General features: G+C 32.4%; 3 protein-coding genes and 1 pseudogene across 3 annotated transcripts; 2 read left to right on the forward strand and 2 right to left on the reverse strand.

Annotated features, from left to right (window-relative positions):
• Positions 1 to 3302: 3302 nt before the first annotated feature.
• LOC119607629 (SUN domain-containing protein 3-like) lies at positions 3303 to 4566 on the reverse strand. Its single transcript, XM_037961626.1, has 5 exons — positions 4322 to 4566; positions 3845 to 4261; positions 3694 to 3786; positions 3474 to 3634; positions 3303 to 3394 (listed from the first exon to the last, which is right to left on the reverse strand). The coding sequence occupies exons 1-5, from the start codon at positions 4457 to 4459 to the stop codon at positions 3370 to 3372; spliced, it is 834 nt and encodes a 277-aa protein (XP_037817554.1). The 5' UTR covers positions 4460 to 4566; the 3' UTR covers positions 3303 to 3369.
• A 302-nt stretch (positions 4567 to 4868) lies between these two features.
• On the forward strand, positions 4869 to 6881 carry LOC119607631 (cyclin-K-like). Its single transcript, XM_037961628.1, has 2 exons — positions 4869 to 5584; positions 5650 to 6881. The coding sequence occupies exons 1-2, from the start codon at positions 5231 to 5233 to the stop codon at positions 6706 to 6708; spliced, it is 1413 nt and encodes a 470-aa protein (XP_037817556.1). The 5' UTR covers positions 4869 to 5230; the 3' UTR covers positions 6709 to 6881.
• Positions 6882 to 7816: 935 nt separating this feature from the next.
• LOC119607625 lies at positions 7817 to 13051 on the reverse strand (annotated as a pseudogene).
• Positions 13052 to 13523: 472 nt separating this feature from the next.
• On the forward strand, positions 13524 to 18588 carry LOC119607626. The gene is given in 9 exon segments (XM_037961622.1): positions 13524 to 14061; positions 15257 to 15972; positions 15974 to 16191; positions 16194 to 16286; positions 16289 to 16992; positions 17728 to 17814; positions 17873 to 18100; positions 18184 to 18313; positions 18381 to 18588. Coding segments are annotated over 9 exon segments (2775 nt in total). The 5' UTR covers positions 13524 to 13593; the 3' UTR covers positions 18512 to 18588.
• The last annotated feature ends 15 nt before the right edge of the window (positions 18589 to 18603 follow it).

Below are 18603 nucleotides of genomic sequence, written 5' to 3' on the forward strand. Positions count from 1 at the left end.
TGGTGGATGTGTACAATTTTGTAGTATTATAGATAAGTTATAAGGAGAAGTTCAGAGGTGAAAAGTACATAAACCTGTTCTTGAATGTGGATTATTTATATCAAAAATAGAGAACCGAACTAGAACTGAACTAGAGCTGAACTAGAACTAAACTAGAACTGAACTAGAACTGAACTAGAACTGAACTAGAACTGAACTAGGACTGAACTAGAATTGAACTAGAACTGAACTAGAACTGAACTAGAACTGAACTAGAACTGAACTAGAACTGAATTAGAAATGAACTAGAACTCAACTAGAGCTGAACTAGAACTGAACTAGAACGAACTAGAACTGAACTAGAACTGAACTAGAACTGAACTAGAACTGAACTAGAACTGAACTAGAAACTGAACTAGAACTTAACTAGAACTGAACTAGAACTGAACTAGAACTGAACTAGAACTGAACTAGAACTGAACTAGAACTGAACTAGAACTGAACCAGAACTGAACTAGAACTGAACTAGAACTGAACTAGAACTGAACTAGAAATGAACTAGAACTGAACTAGAACTGAACTAGAACTGAACTAGAACTGAAGTAGAACTGAACTAGAGCTGAACTAGAACTGAACTAGAACTGAACCAGAACTGAACTAGAACTGAACTAAAACTGAACTAGAACAGAATAGAACTGAACTAGAACTAAACTAGAATGAACTAGAATGAACTAGAAACTGAACTAGAACTGAACTAGAACTGAACCAGAACTAGAAATGACTAGAACTGAACTAGAATGAATAGAACTGAACTAGAATGAACTAGAACTGAACTAGAACGAACTAGAACTAGAAACTGAACTAGAGAACTGAAGTAGAAATGAACTAGAACTGAACTAGAACTAAAAGAACTGAACTAGAACGAAACTAGAACGAACTAGAATGAACTAGAATGAACTAGAACGGAACTAGAACGGAACTAGAACTGAACTAGAACTGAACGAGAACTGAACTAGAGAACTGAACTAGAACTGAACTAGTATGAACCAGAACTGAACTAGAACTGAACTAGAACTGAATCTACTGGTCTATCTATCTATCATCATCATCTATCTATATATCGATCTATCTAGCTATCATCGACGAGCGAGGAGCGAGCGAGAGAGCGAGCGAGCGAGAGCGGCGAGCGAGCGAGCGAGCGAGCGAGCGAGCGAGCGAGCGAGAGAGCGAGCGAGGAGCGAGAGGAGCGAGAGCGAGCGAGCGAGCGAGCGAGCGAGCGAGAGAGCGAGCGAGCGAGCGAGCGAGCAGGCGAGCGAGCAGCGATCGAGCGAGCGAGCGAGCGAGGAGCGAGCGTAGCGAGCGATATACTATCTATCGATCTATCTATCTATCTATCTATCTATCTATCTATCTATCTATCTATCTATCTATCTATCTCTCTATCTATCTATCTATCTATCTATCTATCTATCTATCTATCTATCTATCTGTCTATCTATCTATCTATCCACCTAGTCTTTATAGAAACATTTAACTTAAAAATCTGGTACTTTTTCATGGCATGTCTGGTACAATTTGTTACTTTTAGGGCTCATCCCTGTTGTTAAACTAAAAATAATGAATGTGACTTAAAAAAGCAAACTTTACATTCTAAAAACTAAAAGTATAGATAGAGCAACACTTACCTTCATCACCAACTCGAAAGGATGTTTATAAACCCTGACGGGGGATTGAAATTTTTGCACCATTTTTAGGGATTTACTTCTTTTTAATGTATTAAATTTTATTCAAGGGATTCTTTATGTATTGTTTTTATTTTTAATAAAAAACACTTTGCTTTTTACCTATGAAGGTATAGTATATTTAAACAATTTTAACACTTTTTTTTAATTATTATATTTTTTAAATTTTGAGAGTTTTTTTCAGTATTTTTTCTGGGGTTTTGTTATTTTTTCTTTAAGATACAATCAATAAAATTTGTTGTATTTTGTTTTAAACAACAACAACAACAAAATACTAAATACACACGTTTAGGCTATTGTTGTTTTTCTTTTTTTACAAGGCAGTAGTAGTATTTTTTCTTTAAAAAAAATTTCTATTACTTTTGCTTGTTCTTTAACCCCCTCTGCTCTTCCTTTTTGCTTTTTTTCTGTATTAAACAATTTGTTTTCTCTACCTTTGTTTATGTTTTTTTTGTGGTAGTATAATTGTTGTTGTTGTTTTTAGTGTGGGAATTTTCAGCTACAAATTGCACTTGTGTTTAATTATTTCTTTTATTTAAATGGAAAATTTTATATTAATTTAAATAAAGTAAATTTTAACAAAAGATTTTTTTGTATTCTATTTCTTATTATACACACACACACAGAAAAACAACTTAAAGATTAATAATTCTTTAACAATTATGTTTTGCTATTTTCTTATAATATTTCTAGCCCCGTCCGCAGCCGAGATGTGTCACCGTGAAGAGTTAAAATGTAACTGCGCTCTTTTAGTATATGACAAAATTGTTGTTGTGTACTCTCTTTTATTTTAATAATTATTTATAAAGGTACATTTTTAAATATAAACAAAAATTTCTTTTTTTTCTGACATAACAGCTTTCTCTGTTCACTCTCAGAGTGTAAACAAAAAAAATTAATAATATTTTATCAATTAAACTAATTTAGCTATGTATTTATTTTTTCAACTTATTACTCATTTGTTTATTTCTTTTTTTCTAAAACCACTCACTAACTAGTGTTTTTACCTTTTAAAAACACGTCCGGTTTTTGTTTGTATACATAACAAACTGACAGTAGAAACAAAAAAAGAAAATAAAAACATTAGACAGAGGTGAACCAAGTTGCCAGCTGTTATTTGTTGTACAAAGCTTAATTTATTAAAAACAATGATATTTACACAGCTTTAACATCTTTTAACAAAAAATAATTAAATTTATTTCAAAAAAATTTTTGTTTTGCCATAAAATTAATTAAAATTACCTTCATTGCCTTTAAAAACTTTGCGTAACTAAATCGTCTAAATAGCAAAAGTTGACCGCATATGGCAGCCTTGTAGAAAAGTGTTTTCAACAAAAAACCGCTATTTTTCTCATTAGAACTTTTAGCTCTCTTGTCATATCTCTCTCTTTGCCAAACAAAACAAAAAATTATTACTTCCTTTTGTTAAAAAACAACTGGCATTTGAGCGCAACACCAAATAAACAAACATTTTTAAGTAAGTTTTTTAATAAATTTATACAACAAATAAATAGTTTTAACATAAATATAAACACATTTTTAATAAATTCATAAATAAAATAATTTAAAAATTATCTTTGCATTAAGAAACATTTAAAACTTCTCGTACAATAATAAGATGTCAAAAAACATTTTAAAATAAATTCTTTTACAATTTGCCGAAAACAGCAATTCTGGAAAATACAAACAGAAAAAATCAAAAGAACATTTTGGAAATTTGTTCTAGTTCGTTTCTATATTAAAAATTCTTACCTATAAACACAAGTATAATTAGGATGTCCGTGATTGGAATCGAATTGAATTCTTAAATTTTGAAATCTTTCATTTGTTTTTATATTGAAATACTGTACAGGTTGGTTATTGTCGAACTTAAAAGTACCCAAATAAAATTCTTCATCATTATTTTGCAAGCCCTAAAGAATGAAACATTAAAAATATTAAATTGAAAAGTTTGAAACCGGAAGAATCTTACAAAAACTTGAAAATCTTTGGGAGCTGATGAAATATCCTCTGAAGGAGATTGTTTTTTGGTAATATGTTGCATTAAAAATTGATCTATTAACACCTAAAATAAAAAGTATTGAATCCTTTAGAGAAATTATATATAAATAGGGTTTTCTTACCTCCCTAGCCAATATTAGTGTAACTTCAGCTTTATTGTTTCTAAAACCAAAACAACTACCAGGTTCCATAGTAGAGCGTAACATATTAATGGGAGGATTAGTATTAAACTCCATGCCCAACCAGGTTTTCAAAATATTGCCTGAACATATGGGTTCTGCTTTGACATTCAAAATTCTGGCTCCCAATTCTGCGGCAGCATAATTTACCCTTTCCTCCATTTGTGCTACTTCCATTTTTTGCTGGTTTTTGGAGTTTTGCGTCAAGGTAGCCGTACAATCACGCGATTTTATTTGTTTCTTTAGCGAATACAAATCATCCCATATGCCGGCCAAACGTTTTTTAATAAAGTTGTCTATTAAATCGGTTAAATATTTCGAATCGGTTTTACCATTATAGGGAGTTTCTAGAATTAAATGCTAGCCACAATGTTTACTTTAATATGGTTACAATTTTCTTTATATTTTTAAAAAGCTTACCGCTATATCATCTACTTCTTCTCTTAACCTTTCCAATTTTTTCATATTTTGCAAATTGCTGGAAACAAGGGAATAAACAAATATGCTTATTAGCAGGGTGGTTATTAGATAACAAATATAAATGCGATTAATTTCCATATTTAAGCGGTTTTGATATTAATTTATGTATAAATAATAGTTAAATATTTCAATTTATGAAAATCCTTTAATAAAATCTTATTTTTTTAACTGACATTTCGATATATGCAAACAGTCACAATAGCAAACTGGAAAACATAATTATCATTTACAATGAGCTGATGTATAACAGAGCTGGGAAGAACGAAATAAGATTATAAGTTTCATATATAACTCAAGAAATAAACAATTTTAAATTTTAATTGTTGGAGAAAATAAAAATTATACAAATTTAAATATTGAATTATAATAATTTTATGTAATTTAATAAAAGAAATATTCTTGTAACTTGTTATTGTTAAACAGCTCTGTATTTGTAAAACATATGTTTTCCCTAGCTGACACACATACAAATGATTCACAATAGTATATTTTGACATTTCATGGGAAAAGAAAAAAAGAGAAAACATAAAATTTTTTTAAGTTCGGCATTTTATTGTAGAAAAAATAAGAAAATTATTAAACAACCGCCAATTATATAAAATATTTTAATAAAATAATTAAGTTCAACTGTAATATAATTATTTAATATAGAAAATTCTCTAAGCAAATACAATTTGCTTACGGAAAAGATATCGGCAAAAAAATAATAAGAACGTGTAACTTTGTTATTGAGACTACTGGCAAAAGAAAAGGCAGAAAGTGAAAAAAACAACAACAAAATTGTAAACAATTCTTTTTAGAAAAGAATCCACAGAATATTTTTGCAGAAAATTTATAGTTTAAAGGAAGATGCCCTGTTGGTATTATGATAAAAATGAATTACGTGATACTCCCTCAGTGCGTGATGGCATACCATTGGAGACGGAGCGCCGCTATCGTAAAGAGGGCGCTCGCTTTATAATGACCTGTGGCACACAAATGGGTTTGGGTCATAATACCATGGCCACGGGTGTGGTTTATTTTCATAGATTCTATATGTTTCAATCGTTTAAACATTTTCCACGCTATGTGACCGCTTGCTGTTGTCTGCTGCTAGCCGGTAAAGTGGAGGAAACACCAAAGAAATGTCGTGATATAATAATGATAGCCCGTCAGCTGCTGACCGATAATCATTTTTATTCTTTTGGCAAAGAACCAAAAGAGGTAAGTTCAGTCCTTAGGTTTAATCCTTAATTATTAATTCTGTGCAAATTTCTTTATTTTTTTAGGAGGTGATTACTTTGGAACGTATTCTTTTACAAACCATTAAGTTTGATTTACAAGTGGAGCATCCCTATTCCTTTCTCTTGCGCTATGCCAAATGTTTTAAGGGCGATCAACAGAAATTACAGAAAATGGTGCAAATGGCTTGGAATTTTGTCAATGATTCGCTTAGCACGGTGGTGTGCTTACAATGGGAACCGGAAATTATAGCGGTGGCTTTAATCTACTTAGCCTCGAAACTAAGCAAGTTTACCGTAGTCGATTGGGTGGGTAGACAACCGCATCATACACGCTGGTGGGATATGTTTGTCTCTGATGTTACCATGGATATTCTGGAGGATATTTGCCATCAAGTGTTAGATTTATATCAAACAAATTCCAAAGATACCACCGAAAGTAATAGTCCTCCTCAGAAGCCACCCAGTCGGGCTGATAGCCCCACGCCCATGAAATCTTTGCCCTTGGCCAATCATTCGGGGTCTCCAGCGGGTAAAACGAAGATCGCAACAAATTCCAATTCTATGACCGCACTTAATGAACCCAATAATATACAAAGTATAAAAACAATTTCCTCAGGACCGGCTACCGCTACCACAGTACCAGCTCCCACGCCTTTAGAACATCCTGCCTCTCATGTGGCTTCAGCGGCGGCTAGTTATCATCATGTTCCACCACATCATCACTCAGCCCATCATATGTACTCGGCCGCTCCTCAAGCCATGGCCAGTCCTATGCATGCAATGTATCAAACAGCCCCTCCACCACCACCCGGTGCCGGCTATGTGCCCTCCGTACCAGGTGCTAATTCAGGTCCCGCTGTTATACCACCACCACTACCGCCTCCCATGATGCCCTATGGTTCTTTGCCACCTTATGGTGGCCCCTCACACTATGCCAGTGCTCCACCGCCTATGCCACCGGGAGTATCACTAGGTGGTGGTGCTCCTCCGCCACCACCACCTGGAGTTGATACTAATCCTCCTCCTCCCAGTAGGGGTGGTGGTGGCTACTATCAACCTCCACCACCTGGCAGTTATTCTGGCGGCGGTAGACAACGTTATTAAGGTTAGATACAGTTTAGTTTTTTTTTTTGTTAAAAATTATGTTCAATTTCCTTCCGAATCATTTCACGCTAAGCAGGACAATTTATTTCAAAATTTAGGAATAAATAAAATTCTTAATTTAAGAAGATTTTGTTTTTATATGTAACAAAAAAAGAAAATAAATCTTAAAAAAACTGTAAAATGGAATTTTTCTTTGAAAATTAGAAACAAAATCTAAAGAAATTAGTTTCTTTAGAAACATCTAGCATAGGTCTGGCTCAGTAAAATTTTGAATAATTTGTTATAGAAACAAATTTAACTATACGTTTCAATTTGAGAAATTTTTACTTTTCACTCCCAAGTAACGGTTTTATTAATGGAGTACTTGTTTATTAAGCAAATGTATATTTGAATTCCTTCAGAATTCAGATATTTACCCTTTAACCGTAGAAATTTTCGAAAAAGCATTTCTATCCTTTTTTTCTTTTTATTTCATTTTACTGGCATGATGTTTTAAGGAAATGATGTCATCCAAACTATAGGTTGCCGGTACAAATCTGTAAAGAAAAGTTTACATTATAGACTGTATAATAAGTAATTATGATTTATACTTTCCTGTTAAGAGAACAGTTTTAAGCGGAATACACCTCAACATCTTAAGCTTTATTGAAGTATTAATTTGCCTGTCTAATTTTCTTTTCATTTCTTTTTATCATCCATATATTTAGCTATAAAGATAAAACAACAGAAAACAAATTTAGTTTACACTCACATTAGGTATAAAGTTTTAATGAATTTGTTTTTGTTTAAAGCGTTACCAGGCTATTTAAAATATTATTAATTTTTTTAACACAATTATTTGCTTTCTGCAAGACATAATAATTTGTTTTTTTTTATTTTTTTTTTGTTGTTTATTTATTTTTGTTAATATTTATTAACTGCCGCAGCATCTGTTGTTTATATTTTTAATTATAATTTATTTTTAATGTTGTTACAACACTTAATTTAAATAATCACACATATTGAAATTGTGCTACAAAGTGTGTTTGATTCGTTATATGATTTGTTTTTGTTTTTTATAAATTTTATAAATATAATGAAGATTCCTAAGCTGTACTATTTTACTACGTATTGTATTTTATATAATTTTTTTTTTTTTTTTTGCTGGTATTTTAAATCGTGTTTATGTGTGGTATGACAGAATGTTTAACATTGTTTGGTTAATGTTAGAAAACCACTGGGATAATACTGTGGTATGGAAATATATTCTGGTAGTGGTCGTCGTGATGAACATGAAGAACGTTGATGAGCTTGCCGTATTATATTTGCAATTTTGCCTAAAATTTAGGAAAAATTACACATTTATTCAAAGGAGTTTTTTAAGTTTTTTTTTTCGAAAATTACCTAAAATATTAGTATCTTGATAACGTTTATCCATTTCTTTAAGAATATCCAAATTTTTATGCTGAGACCAATAATATAAATATCGGAAACTCTAACGGTTACCATTTCCATAGCGTTTATAGAAGGGTCCTTAAAAGAAATTTGTATTTTTAAATGTTAAACTAATGTTTTTAATTTTTGTTTTGATTTTAAGTTTCTTATTGCATACTTACCTTTTTAAATTGCACTAGTATTTGTTTTTGCGTTGCTTTACCTATTATCCTTTGTAACTTTAAATAATTACCCGGTCTCTTGGAGACATACATGAGAAAATCTTTAAGATTATGAAATTCTTTTAAAGTTTTTGAAATATTCGTCGTGGAACTTCCGAAATAATTTGTATTGTATTTTTTTAAACATTTCCTTAAAATGTCCATATTATAAGCGACCTGTAATTTGTCCTGTAAAAAAAGAGTACTAATTAGTGTTTAAGGTTGGAGTTATGCAATCAAAACTTACCAATGCCTGCACAAGACAAGTTTCGTTGAGATTTTGTGTGGGCCGTAACGCTACAAGGATCAGGAGGCTTGAGATTTTTCAAAAGCTGAAAATGGTAGAAAATTTCTATTAAATAAAATACTATAAGTATTGTTTAGAAATTATTTGACAAAAAAGCTTTTTGAACAAAAAAAGCTTTTAACTAAAAATAACTTTTACTATAAAAAGTTTTTGTGAAAAAAATCTTTTTTGTACAAAAAGCTAAAATATTGCTTTGACTAAAAAGCTTTTTGAATATAAAAAAGCTTTTGACTAAAAATAATTTTTTACATAAATAAGCCTTTTTGTTCAAAAAGCTCTTTTAAATATAACAAGCTTTATTGTTCAAGAAAGCTTTTTGTATATAATTTTGTATCAAGAGGATTATTTTTTTTTCAGAAAGCTTAAATTAAGCTTTTTCCTAAAATAAAGCTCTTATACTAAGAAAGCTTTTTGACTAAATTAAAGTTTTAAAATAAAAGCTGTTTTTAGCTCATTTAATTTGATTCTAAATTCTTTAAGCTTCTTACTAAAAAAGCTTTTTCCTAAAATTATAAAGCTTTTTGGAAAAAGAAACTTTTATCTATAAAAACTTTTTTCATAAAAAAAAAACTTTTTTACTAAAAGCTTTTTGTCCAAAAATTGCTTTTTGATTTAACAAACTTTTTGCCTATAAAAAGCTTTAGTGATAAAAAAAAATTATTGCACTGAAAACTTGTTTTGATCAAAAAAGCTTTTTGACTATAAACATTTGACTTTTTGAATAAAAATTGCTTTTTTCACTTTATTTTGTTATCCATCCACCTTTGATTCTAAATTCTTTAAACTTTGGTTTAAATCCTTAATATTCACCATTCCACCCTTGGCGGGCTGATGATTTTTCGTTGCTGCTGCTGTAGTTGCTGTTGCATTGGCGCTTGTAGCTCCGGTAGTCGTCGTTGTCGTTGCTTTCGTTCCACAGATCGTTTCGTTTTCTTTACTCTCCTGCACATAACAATCCCATTCCTGCCTTTTGCGAGCCTGCGAATTTAAGAATTCACATGAAAACAGCCTTGAAGTGGGAGAAGGTTGATCGTTAAAGAAGAACGTAGTAGTGGGCGAAGCACTTCTACGATATTTTGAATGTTCGGTCGATGATCGTGTGGTATTGTATAACGATAGATGACCCAAACGTTTGCGACATTTCAGGCAGCCCTGAGGATCCAAAGCTTTGCCTATGGTATTGGCTAGGAATTCTTTTTCCAAACAATCCAAGCAAGTGTCATCGGTAAAAGCATTGAATTCAGGATTTAAAATAGCCGCTGTGAGGGGGCGGTATGAGGAGCCGAGGACAATAAAGGCTGCTTGGAGCTAGCAGCCGTATTAGCCGATAAATCACGTTCTGTGCGAAATTCCGAACAACTAACGCTGCGTTCATCGAAACTGCAGCTGGTGCCTAAAGTGCTGGTAGTTTGAAAAGCTGATCTCAATGAGTTGCGTGACTTTGAAGAATTTTTCGAAGAGGTAGATGATGTAGAAGAAAATGTTGACAAACGTTTCGGCTTAGCTCCGGTTATTTTGGAGGGTGATTTGTGTGCTAAAGTTTGCAAAGGAGCCGCCAAAGAACAATCCTTAGTAGAATTGACCACGGCCGATTCAGAGTTACATCTATTGGTGAAGTGTTCGTGTAAAGTATTTGGCAGCGAATGACTGGTATCGGCTGTTAAATTATCACTGGCAAACTCCTCCTCCAAGGGTCGCGATTCCAAAGCTGAATTCAAACGTTCTCTACCCTCATCACTTAAATCTTCATTGTAGTCTTTCTGTATTTGATCCAAATGTAAAGTAATACGTGCAAAATTTTTCGTTAATAATGATTGGGCCTGCAAAGCCTTAGGTGCCGGCGGCAGATCATCTATGGGCGATGAAAACAATTGATGCCTTTGGGTAGGTGTAACCAAATGACAGGCATCCCTTTGCAAGAGATACTGATCATTATTATCGTTAGAGCAATTTCTCTGCGCCTGATTGTATTCCAACTCCGACAAAGGATCCGGTTCGAAGTCCATTTCCAAAAAATCAGTCTCTTCATCTACTGCCGCACAACCATGCAGTAAACCAAAGTTACCACCCACCCCTGTCAAAGGCCGCAAGGGCAAATCGAATTCTGCCCCCTCACCGCGATAGGCATAAATACAATCATCCGAGTTAAGAGACAACTCCTCGGCCTCTACATCGATATCTTCCTCGAGTAGTATGAGATCATCGTCACCGTAAAAATTATCACTTATATAACTAAGATTTTCGGTGGAATTATTTAGGGAAGTACGATTCGAATGGCCGCCACCAATACCGGCTCCACCCGTTGCCGAAATAGCAAAATGATCCTCCAGCAGAGGAGGTGATAACGAAACGGCACCACACATATCGTAGCAACATAATCAGTCTCTGTTTGTAGAAAGGAAGCGTGTTAGCAGCAGCATCAGCTGCAGCAGCTACAGCATCTGGCGAGTCTATGTCACGGGCAGCTGAAGCTAAAGCGGAGCCATTATATGATAAGGGAAGCTGAGGAGATAGAGGGCAATAAATAGAGGAATTTAATACATTTTTATCTTTTTTAAAAATATAAATTTTCATTAAAAAAAAACAAGTTTTCTACTAAAGAAACAGTTATTAACAAAAATTTACATTAAAGAAACTGGTATACATTCAGTATTCTATTGAATAAACTTGTATACCTCTAGTCTTACATTGAAAAAACAATTATATCCAAGTTTTCTATAATAGAAACTGTTATAAACTAAATTTTCCTCTAAAGAAACTGTTATACACACATGTTTCTATTGAAGAACCTGTTAAAAACTAAGATTTCTCTTGAAGAAATTGTTATCCATAAAGTGTTCTATTGAAAAAATGTTATAACTCTAGCTTTTCGTTAAAGCAACTGGTATACATCCACTTTTCTATTCAGAAAAATGTCATGAACTATTTTTTTCTGTTATACATTCAGTTTTCTATTGAAAGAACTTATACATACCGAATTTTCTTTTCAATTAATTGTTATTCTATAAACAATTTTTATATTCTATCGATGAATCTCTTATATACTAAATTTCTTATAGAAAAAGTTTTATTCATCAACTTGTCCATAGATGAAACTGTTATACATCATGATTTTATAGAAGAATCTTTTACCCATCCAGTTTATATAAAAAAACTGTTAAAAAAAACAGTTAAACAACCAGTTTTCTTTTAAAGAAACAGTTATAAACTAAGATTTTGAAGAATAAACTTTTATACGAACAGTATTTTATAAAGAACTGTTATACACCAAGTTGAAAATAGAGGAAACTATTATATTTTTTATTGATAAACTATTTATAGTAAAACTTTTTGAAAATGAAACAATAGAAAACAATTTAGTTTTTTTCTTTCTACTATTTGTTACTGTTTCTTTAGGAAAAAATTCTCTTTTGATGACACACTAGGTATGTCCTTATAGAAAATCAATATTAATAGCATAATTTATTAACAGATTTGTTAAACGAAATAAGCTTTAAAACAAGAGTTCAATTAAATAAATTTACTGGCTGTTTTAATAACAAACAAATCAGAAAGTCTAGAGATTTTCGTTAAAACTTAGAACTCGTTTGATAAGGTCGTTTCCATAGAAAATCTCTATTTAAAAATTCATTAGTCATTTTTTTTCTTCACAAATTGCATTTTGAAAAACACTAATACCTCATAAACAACCCCACCTTTTCAATTGTGTTATCGCCAGCAGTGCCGCCACCTTCATCCTCTTCATTTAGTGTTACTCTGGGTAGAGTAGATGAAGCATTCAATGATGATGTACCATTCTTTTGATAAATATCACAGCTATCACACTGCCACGCCAAAGAAGAGTTTGTTGAGCTATTGTTAGTGGTGGTGGTGTTGAGGTTATTACTAGGATTAACTTTGCATTTGTGCAGTTCCTGCTCTGAATTCGTAAAGGATTTTTCAGTATTATTATTGTTATTGACATGCAAGGCAGCCAACCAAGTCGAAGTGTGAGCTGAAACGGGAGGCGTGTTAACAACAATACCGGTCGTTGCATTAACACCACCACCCACAGCACCTGCTGCAGTAGTAACACCACCTGCACCACAATTCAGAGCTCTCGTAGAAGACTCATGTTTACGTTTAGCCTCTGAGGAGGCCGGAAATTTGGCCAAGTTTTCCATAGGGTTCGCTATGTAAAATTTCTGCCCTTTAAGATTTCTTTTGTCTTCTGCACTAGAGTATGCGTCGGCGATTTTTTCTACTATTTTTAATATTACAAGTACAAGTCCTCCTCGTCGTCAACCTTTTCTTTTTCTTTTTTTCTTCTTGTTCATTCATACGACGCCTTTTTCTTTGTGGCTTTTTTTAAATGGATAGTTTAACTTATTTCATTGTTGCTGTCATAGTTCTGTTTTTTTATTCATTATATTATTGTGTCTTTTATTGCAATTGCTTGGTATTTATAAATATAACTTTTTTTACAATATTCTGCAATAAAAATTTTAATTTTTCACTTCTTCATGTAAAAAAGAATCTTTTGTTTTCTCTTGTAACCAGAAAATTTTGACAGTTGCTGTCAAAATTTTCTGGTTACAAGAGAAAACAAAAGATTTTTTTACATGAAGAAGTGAAAAATTAAAAATTTTTATTGCAGAATATTGTAAAAAAAGTTATATTTATAAATACCAAGCAATTGCAATAAAAGACACAATAATATAATGAATAAAAAACAAACAGAACTATGACAGCAACAATGAAATAAGTTAAACTATCCATTTAAAAAAAGCCACAAAGAAAAAGGCGTCGTATGAATGAACAAGAAGAAAAAAGAAAAAGAAAAGGTTGACGACGAGGAGGACTTGTACTTGTAATATTAAAAATAGTAGAAAAATCGCCGACGCATACTCTAGTGCAGAAGACAAAAGAAATCTTAAAGGGCAGAAATTTTACATAGCGAACCCTATGGAAAACTTGGCCAAATTTCCGGCCTCCTCAGAGGCTAAACGTAAACATGAGTCTTCTACGAGAGCTCTGAATTGTGGTGCAGGTGGTGTTACTACTGCAGCAGGTGCTGTGGGTGGTGGTGTTAATGCAACGACCGGTATTGTTGTTAACACGCCTCCCGTTTCAGCTCACACTTCGACTTGGTTGGCTGCCTTGCATGTCAATAACAATAATAATACTGAAAAATCCTTTACGAATTCAGAGCAGGAACTGCACAAATGCAAAGTTAATCCTAGTAATAACCTCAACACCACCACCACTAACAATAGCTCAACAAACTCTTCTTTGGCGTGGCAGTGTGATAGCTGTGATATTTATCAAAAGAATGGTACATCATCATTGAATGCTTCATCTACTCTACCCAGAGTAACACTAAATGAAGAGGATGAAGGTGGCGGCACTGCTGGCGATAACACAATTGAAAAGGTGGGGTTGTTTATGAGGTATTAGTGTTTTTCAAAATGCAATTTGTGAAGAAAGAAAAAATGACTAATGAATTTTTAAATAGAGATTTTCTATGGAAACGACCTTATCAAACGAGTTCTAAGTTTTAACGAAAATCTCTAGACTTTCTGATTTGTTTGTTATTAAAACAGCCAGTAAATTTATTTAATTGAACTCTTGTTTTAAAGCTTATTTCGTTTAACAAATCTGTTAATAAATTATGCTATTAATATTGATTTTCTATAAGGACATACCTAGTGTGTCATCAAAAGAGAATTTTTTCCTAAAGAAACAGTAACAAATAGTAGAAAGAAAAAAACTAAATTGTTTTCTATTGTTTCATTTTCAAAAAGTTTTACTATAAATAGTTTATCAATAAAAAATATAATAGTTTCCTCTATTTTCAACTTGGTGTATAACAGTTCTTTATAAAATACTGTTCGTATAAAAGTTTATTCTTCAAAATCTTAGTTTATAACTGTTTCTTTAAAAGAAAACTGGTTGTTTAACTGTTTTTTTTAACAGTTTATTTTATATAAACTGGATGGGTAAAAGATTCTTCTATAAAATCATGATGTATAACAGTTTCATCTATGGACAAGTTGATGAATAAAACTTTTTCTATAAGAAATTTAGTATATAAGAGATTCATCGATAGAATATAAAATTGTTTATAGAATAACAATTAATTGAAAAGAAAATTCGGTATGTATAAGTTCTTTCAATAGAAAACTGAATGTATAACAGAAAAAAATAGTTCATGACATTTTTCTGAATAGAAAAGTGGATGTATACCAGTTGCTTTAACGAAAAGCTAGAGTTATAACATTTTTTCAATAGAACACTTTATGGATAACAATTTCTTCAAGAGAAATCTTAGTTTTTAACAGGTTCTTCAATAGAAACATGTGTGTTATAACAGTTTCTTTAGAGGAAAATTTAGTTTATAACAGTTTCTATTATAGAAAACTTGGATATAATTGTTTTTTCAATGTAAGACTAGAGGTATACAAGTTTATTCAATAGAATACTGAATGTATACCAGTTTCTTTAATGTAAATTTTTGTTAATAACTGTTTCTTTAGTAGAAAACTTGTTTTTTTTTAATGAAAATTTATATTTTAAAAAAGATAAAAATGTATTAAATTCCTCTATTTATTGCCCTCTATCTCCTCAGCTTCCCTTATCATATAATGGCTCCGCTTTAGCTTCAGCTGCCCGTGACATAGACTCGCCAGATGCTGTAGCTGCTGCAGCTGATGCTGCTGCTAACACCGCTTCCTTTCTACAAACAGAGACTGATTATGTTGCTTACGATATGTGTGGTGCCGTTTCGTTATCACCTCCTCTGCTGGAGGATCATTTTGCTATTTCGGCAACGGGTGGAGCCGGTATTGGTGGCGGCCATTCGAATCGTACTTCCCTAAATAATTCCACCGAAAATCTTAGTTATATAAGTGATAATTTTTACGGTGACGATGATCTCATACTACTCGAGGAAGATATCGATGTAGAGGCCGAGGAGTTGTCTCTTAACTCGGATGATTGTATTTATGCCTATCGCGGTGAGGGGGCAGAATTCGATTTGCCCTTGCGGCCTTTGACAGGGGTGGGTGGTAACTTTGGTTTACTGCATGGTTGTGCGGCAGTAGATGAAGAGACTGATTTTTTGGAAATGGACTTCGAACCGGATCCTTTGTCGGAGTTGGAATACAATCAGGCGCAGAGAAATTGCTCTAACGATAATAATGATCAGTATCTCTTGCAAAGGGATGCCTGTCATTTGGTTACACCTACCCAAAGGCATCAATTGTTTTCATCGCCCATAGATGATCTGCCGCCGGCACCTAAGGCTTTGCAGGCCCAATCATTATTAACGAAAAATTTTGCACGTTACTTTACATTTGGATCAAATACAGAAAGACTACAATGAAGATTTAAGTGATGAGGGTAGAGAACGTTTGAATTCAGCTTTGGAATCGCGACCCTTGGAGGAGGAGTTTGCCAGTGATAATTTAACAGCCGATACCAGTCATTCGCTGCCAAATACTTTACACGAACACTTCACCAATAGATGTAACTCTGAATCGGCCGTGGTCAATTCTACTAAGGATTGTCTTTGGCGGCTCCTTTGCAAACTTTAGCACACAAATCACCCTCCAAAATAACCGGAGCTAAGCCGAAACGTTTGTCAACATTTTCTTCTACATCACCTCTTCGAAAAATTCTTCAAAGTCACGCAACTCATTGAGATCAGCTTTTCAAACTACCAGCACTTTAGGCACCAGCTGCAGTTTCGATGAACGCAGCGTTAGTTGTTCGGAATTTCGCACAGAACGTGATTTATCGGCTAATACGGCTGCTAGCTCCAAGCAGCCTTTATTGTCCTCGGCTCCTCATACCGCCCCCTCAACAGCGGCTATTTTAAATCCTGAATTCAATGCTTTTACCGATGACACTTGCTTGGATTGTTTGGAAAAAGAATTCCTAGCCAATACCATAGGCAAAGCTTTGGATCCTCAGGGCTGCCTGAAATGTCGCAAACGTTTGGGTCATCTATCGTTATACAATACCACACGATCATCGACCGAACATTCAAAATATCGTAGAAGTGCTTCGCCCACTACTACGTTCTTCTTTAACGATCAACCTTCTCCCACTTCAAGGCTGTTTTCATGTGAATTCTTAAATTCGCAGGCTCGCAAAAGGCAGGAATGGGATTGTTATGTGCAGGAGAGTAAAGAAAACGAAACGATCTGTGGAACGAAAGCAACGACAACGACGACTACCGGAGCTACAAGCGCCAATGCAACAGCAACTACAGCAGCAGCAACGAAAAATCATCAGCCCGCCAAGGGTGGAATGGTGAATATTAAGGATTTAAACCAAAGTTTAAAGAATTTAGAATCAAAGGTGGATGGATAACAAAATAAAGTGAAAAAAGCAATTTTTATTCAAAAAGTCAAATGTTTATAGTCAAAAAGCTTTTTTGATCAAAACAAGTTTTCAGTGCAATAATTTTTTTTATCACTAAAGCTTTTTATAGGCAAAAAGTTTGTTAAATCAAAAAGCAATTTTTGGACAAAAAGCTTTTAGTAAAAAAGTTTTTTTTTTATGAAAAAAGTTTTTATAGATAAAAGTTTCTTTTTCCAAAAAGCTTTATAATTTTAGGAAAAAGCTTTTTTAGTAAGAAGCTTAAAGAATTTAGAATCAAATTAAATGAGCTAAAAACAGCTTTTATTTTAAAACTTTAATTTAGTCAAAAAGCTTTCTTAGTATAAGAGCTTTATTTTAGGAAAAAGCTTAATTTAAGCTTTCTGAAAAAAAAATAATCCTCTTGATACAAAATTATATACAAAAAGCTTTCTTGAACAATAAAGCTTGTTATATTTAAAAGAGCTTTTTGAACAAAAAGGCTTATTTATGTAAAAAATTATTTTTAGTCAAAAGCTTTTTTATATTCAAAAAGCTTTTAGTCAAAGCAATATTTTAGCTTTTTGTACAAAAAAGATTTTTTTCACAAAAACTTTTTATAGTAAAAGTTATTTTTAGTTAAAAGCTTTTTTTGTTCAAAAAGCTTTTTTGTCAAATAATTTCTAAACAATACTTATAGTATTTTATTTAATAGAAATTTTCTACCATTTTCAGCTTTTGAAAAATCTCAAGCCTCCTGATCCTTGTAGCGTTACGGTGCCCACACAAAATCTCAACGAAACTTGTCTTGTGCAGGCATTGGTAAGTTTTGATTGCATAACTCCAACCTTAAACACTAATTAGTACTCTTTTTTTACAGGACAAATTACAGGTCGCTTATAATATGGACATTTTAAGGAAATGTTTAAAAAAATACAATACAAATTATTTCGGAAGTTCCACGACGAATATTTCAAAAACTTTAAAAGAATTTCATAATCTTAAAGATTTTCTCATGTATGTCTCCAAGAGACCGGGTAATTATTTAAAGTTACAAAGGATAATAGGTAAAGCAACGCAAAAACAAATACTAGTGCAATTTAAAAAGGTAAGTATGCAATAAGAAACTTAAAATCAAAACAAAAATTAAAAACATTAGTTTAACATTTAAAAATACAAATTTCTTTTAAGGACCCTTCTATAAACGCTATGGAAATGGTAACCGTTAGAGTTTCCGATATATTATATTATTGGTCTCAGCATAAAAATTTGGATATTCTTAAAGAAATGGATAAACGTTATCAAGATACTAATATTTTAGGTAATTTTCGAAAAAAAAAACTTAAAAAACTCCTTTGAATAAATGTGTAATTTTTCCTAAATTTTAGGCAAAATTGCAAATATAATACGGCAAGCTCATCAACGTTCTTCATGTTCATCACGACGACCACTACCAGAATATATTTCCATACCACAGTATTATCCCAGTGGTTTTCTAACATTAACCAAACAATGTTAAACATTCTGTCATACCACACATAAACACGATTTAAAATACCAGCAAAAAAAAAAAAAAAAATTATATAAAATACAATACTAGTAGTAAAATAG

This window comes from Lucilia sericata, unplaced genomic scaffold (genome assembly GCF_015586225.1).
Source record: "Lucilia sericata isolate MDLA Ls3-8-SP2 unplaced genomic scaffold, ASM1558622v1 Contig000720F_arrow, whole genome shotgun sequence".
In the NCBI taxonomy this organism is placed as follows: domain Eukaryota; kingdom Metazoa; phylum Arthropoda; class Insecta; order Diptera; family Calliphoridae; genus Lucilia; species Lucilia sericata.

What these genes read in the sequence shown, in the direction of transcription:
- LOC119607629 (XM_037961626.1), bottom strand. Translation starts at nt 4,459, where the DNA reads ATGGAAATTAATCGCATTTATATTTGTTATCTAATAACCACCCTGCTA. An exon ending in AAGAAGTAGATGATATAGCG is followed by an intron (nt 4,262 to 4,321) that starts GTAAGCTTTTTA and finishes CATTGTGGCTAG; the next exon opens with CATTTAATTCTAGAAACTCC. An exon ending in CACTAATATTGGCTAGGGAG is followed by an intron (nt 3,787 to 3,844) that starts GTAAGAAAACCC and finishes TTTTTATTTTAG; the next exon opens with GTGTTAATAGATCAATTTTT.
- LOC119607631 (XM_037961628.1), top strand. Translation starts at nt 5,231, where the DNA reads ATGCCCTGTTGGTATTATGATAAAAATGAATTACGTGATACTCCCTCA. An exon ending in TTGGCAAAGAACCAAAAGAG is followed by an intron (nt 5,585 to 5,649) that starts GTAAGTTCAGTC and finishes TTATTTTTTTAG; the next exon opens with GAGGTGATTACTTTGGAACG.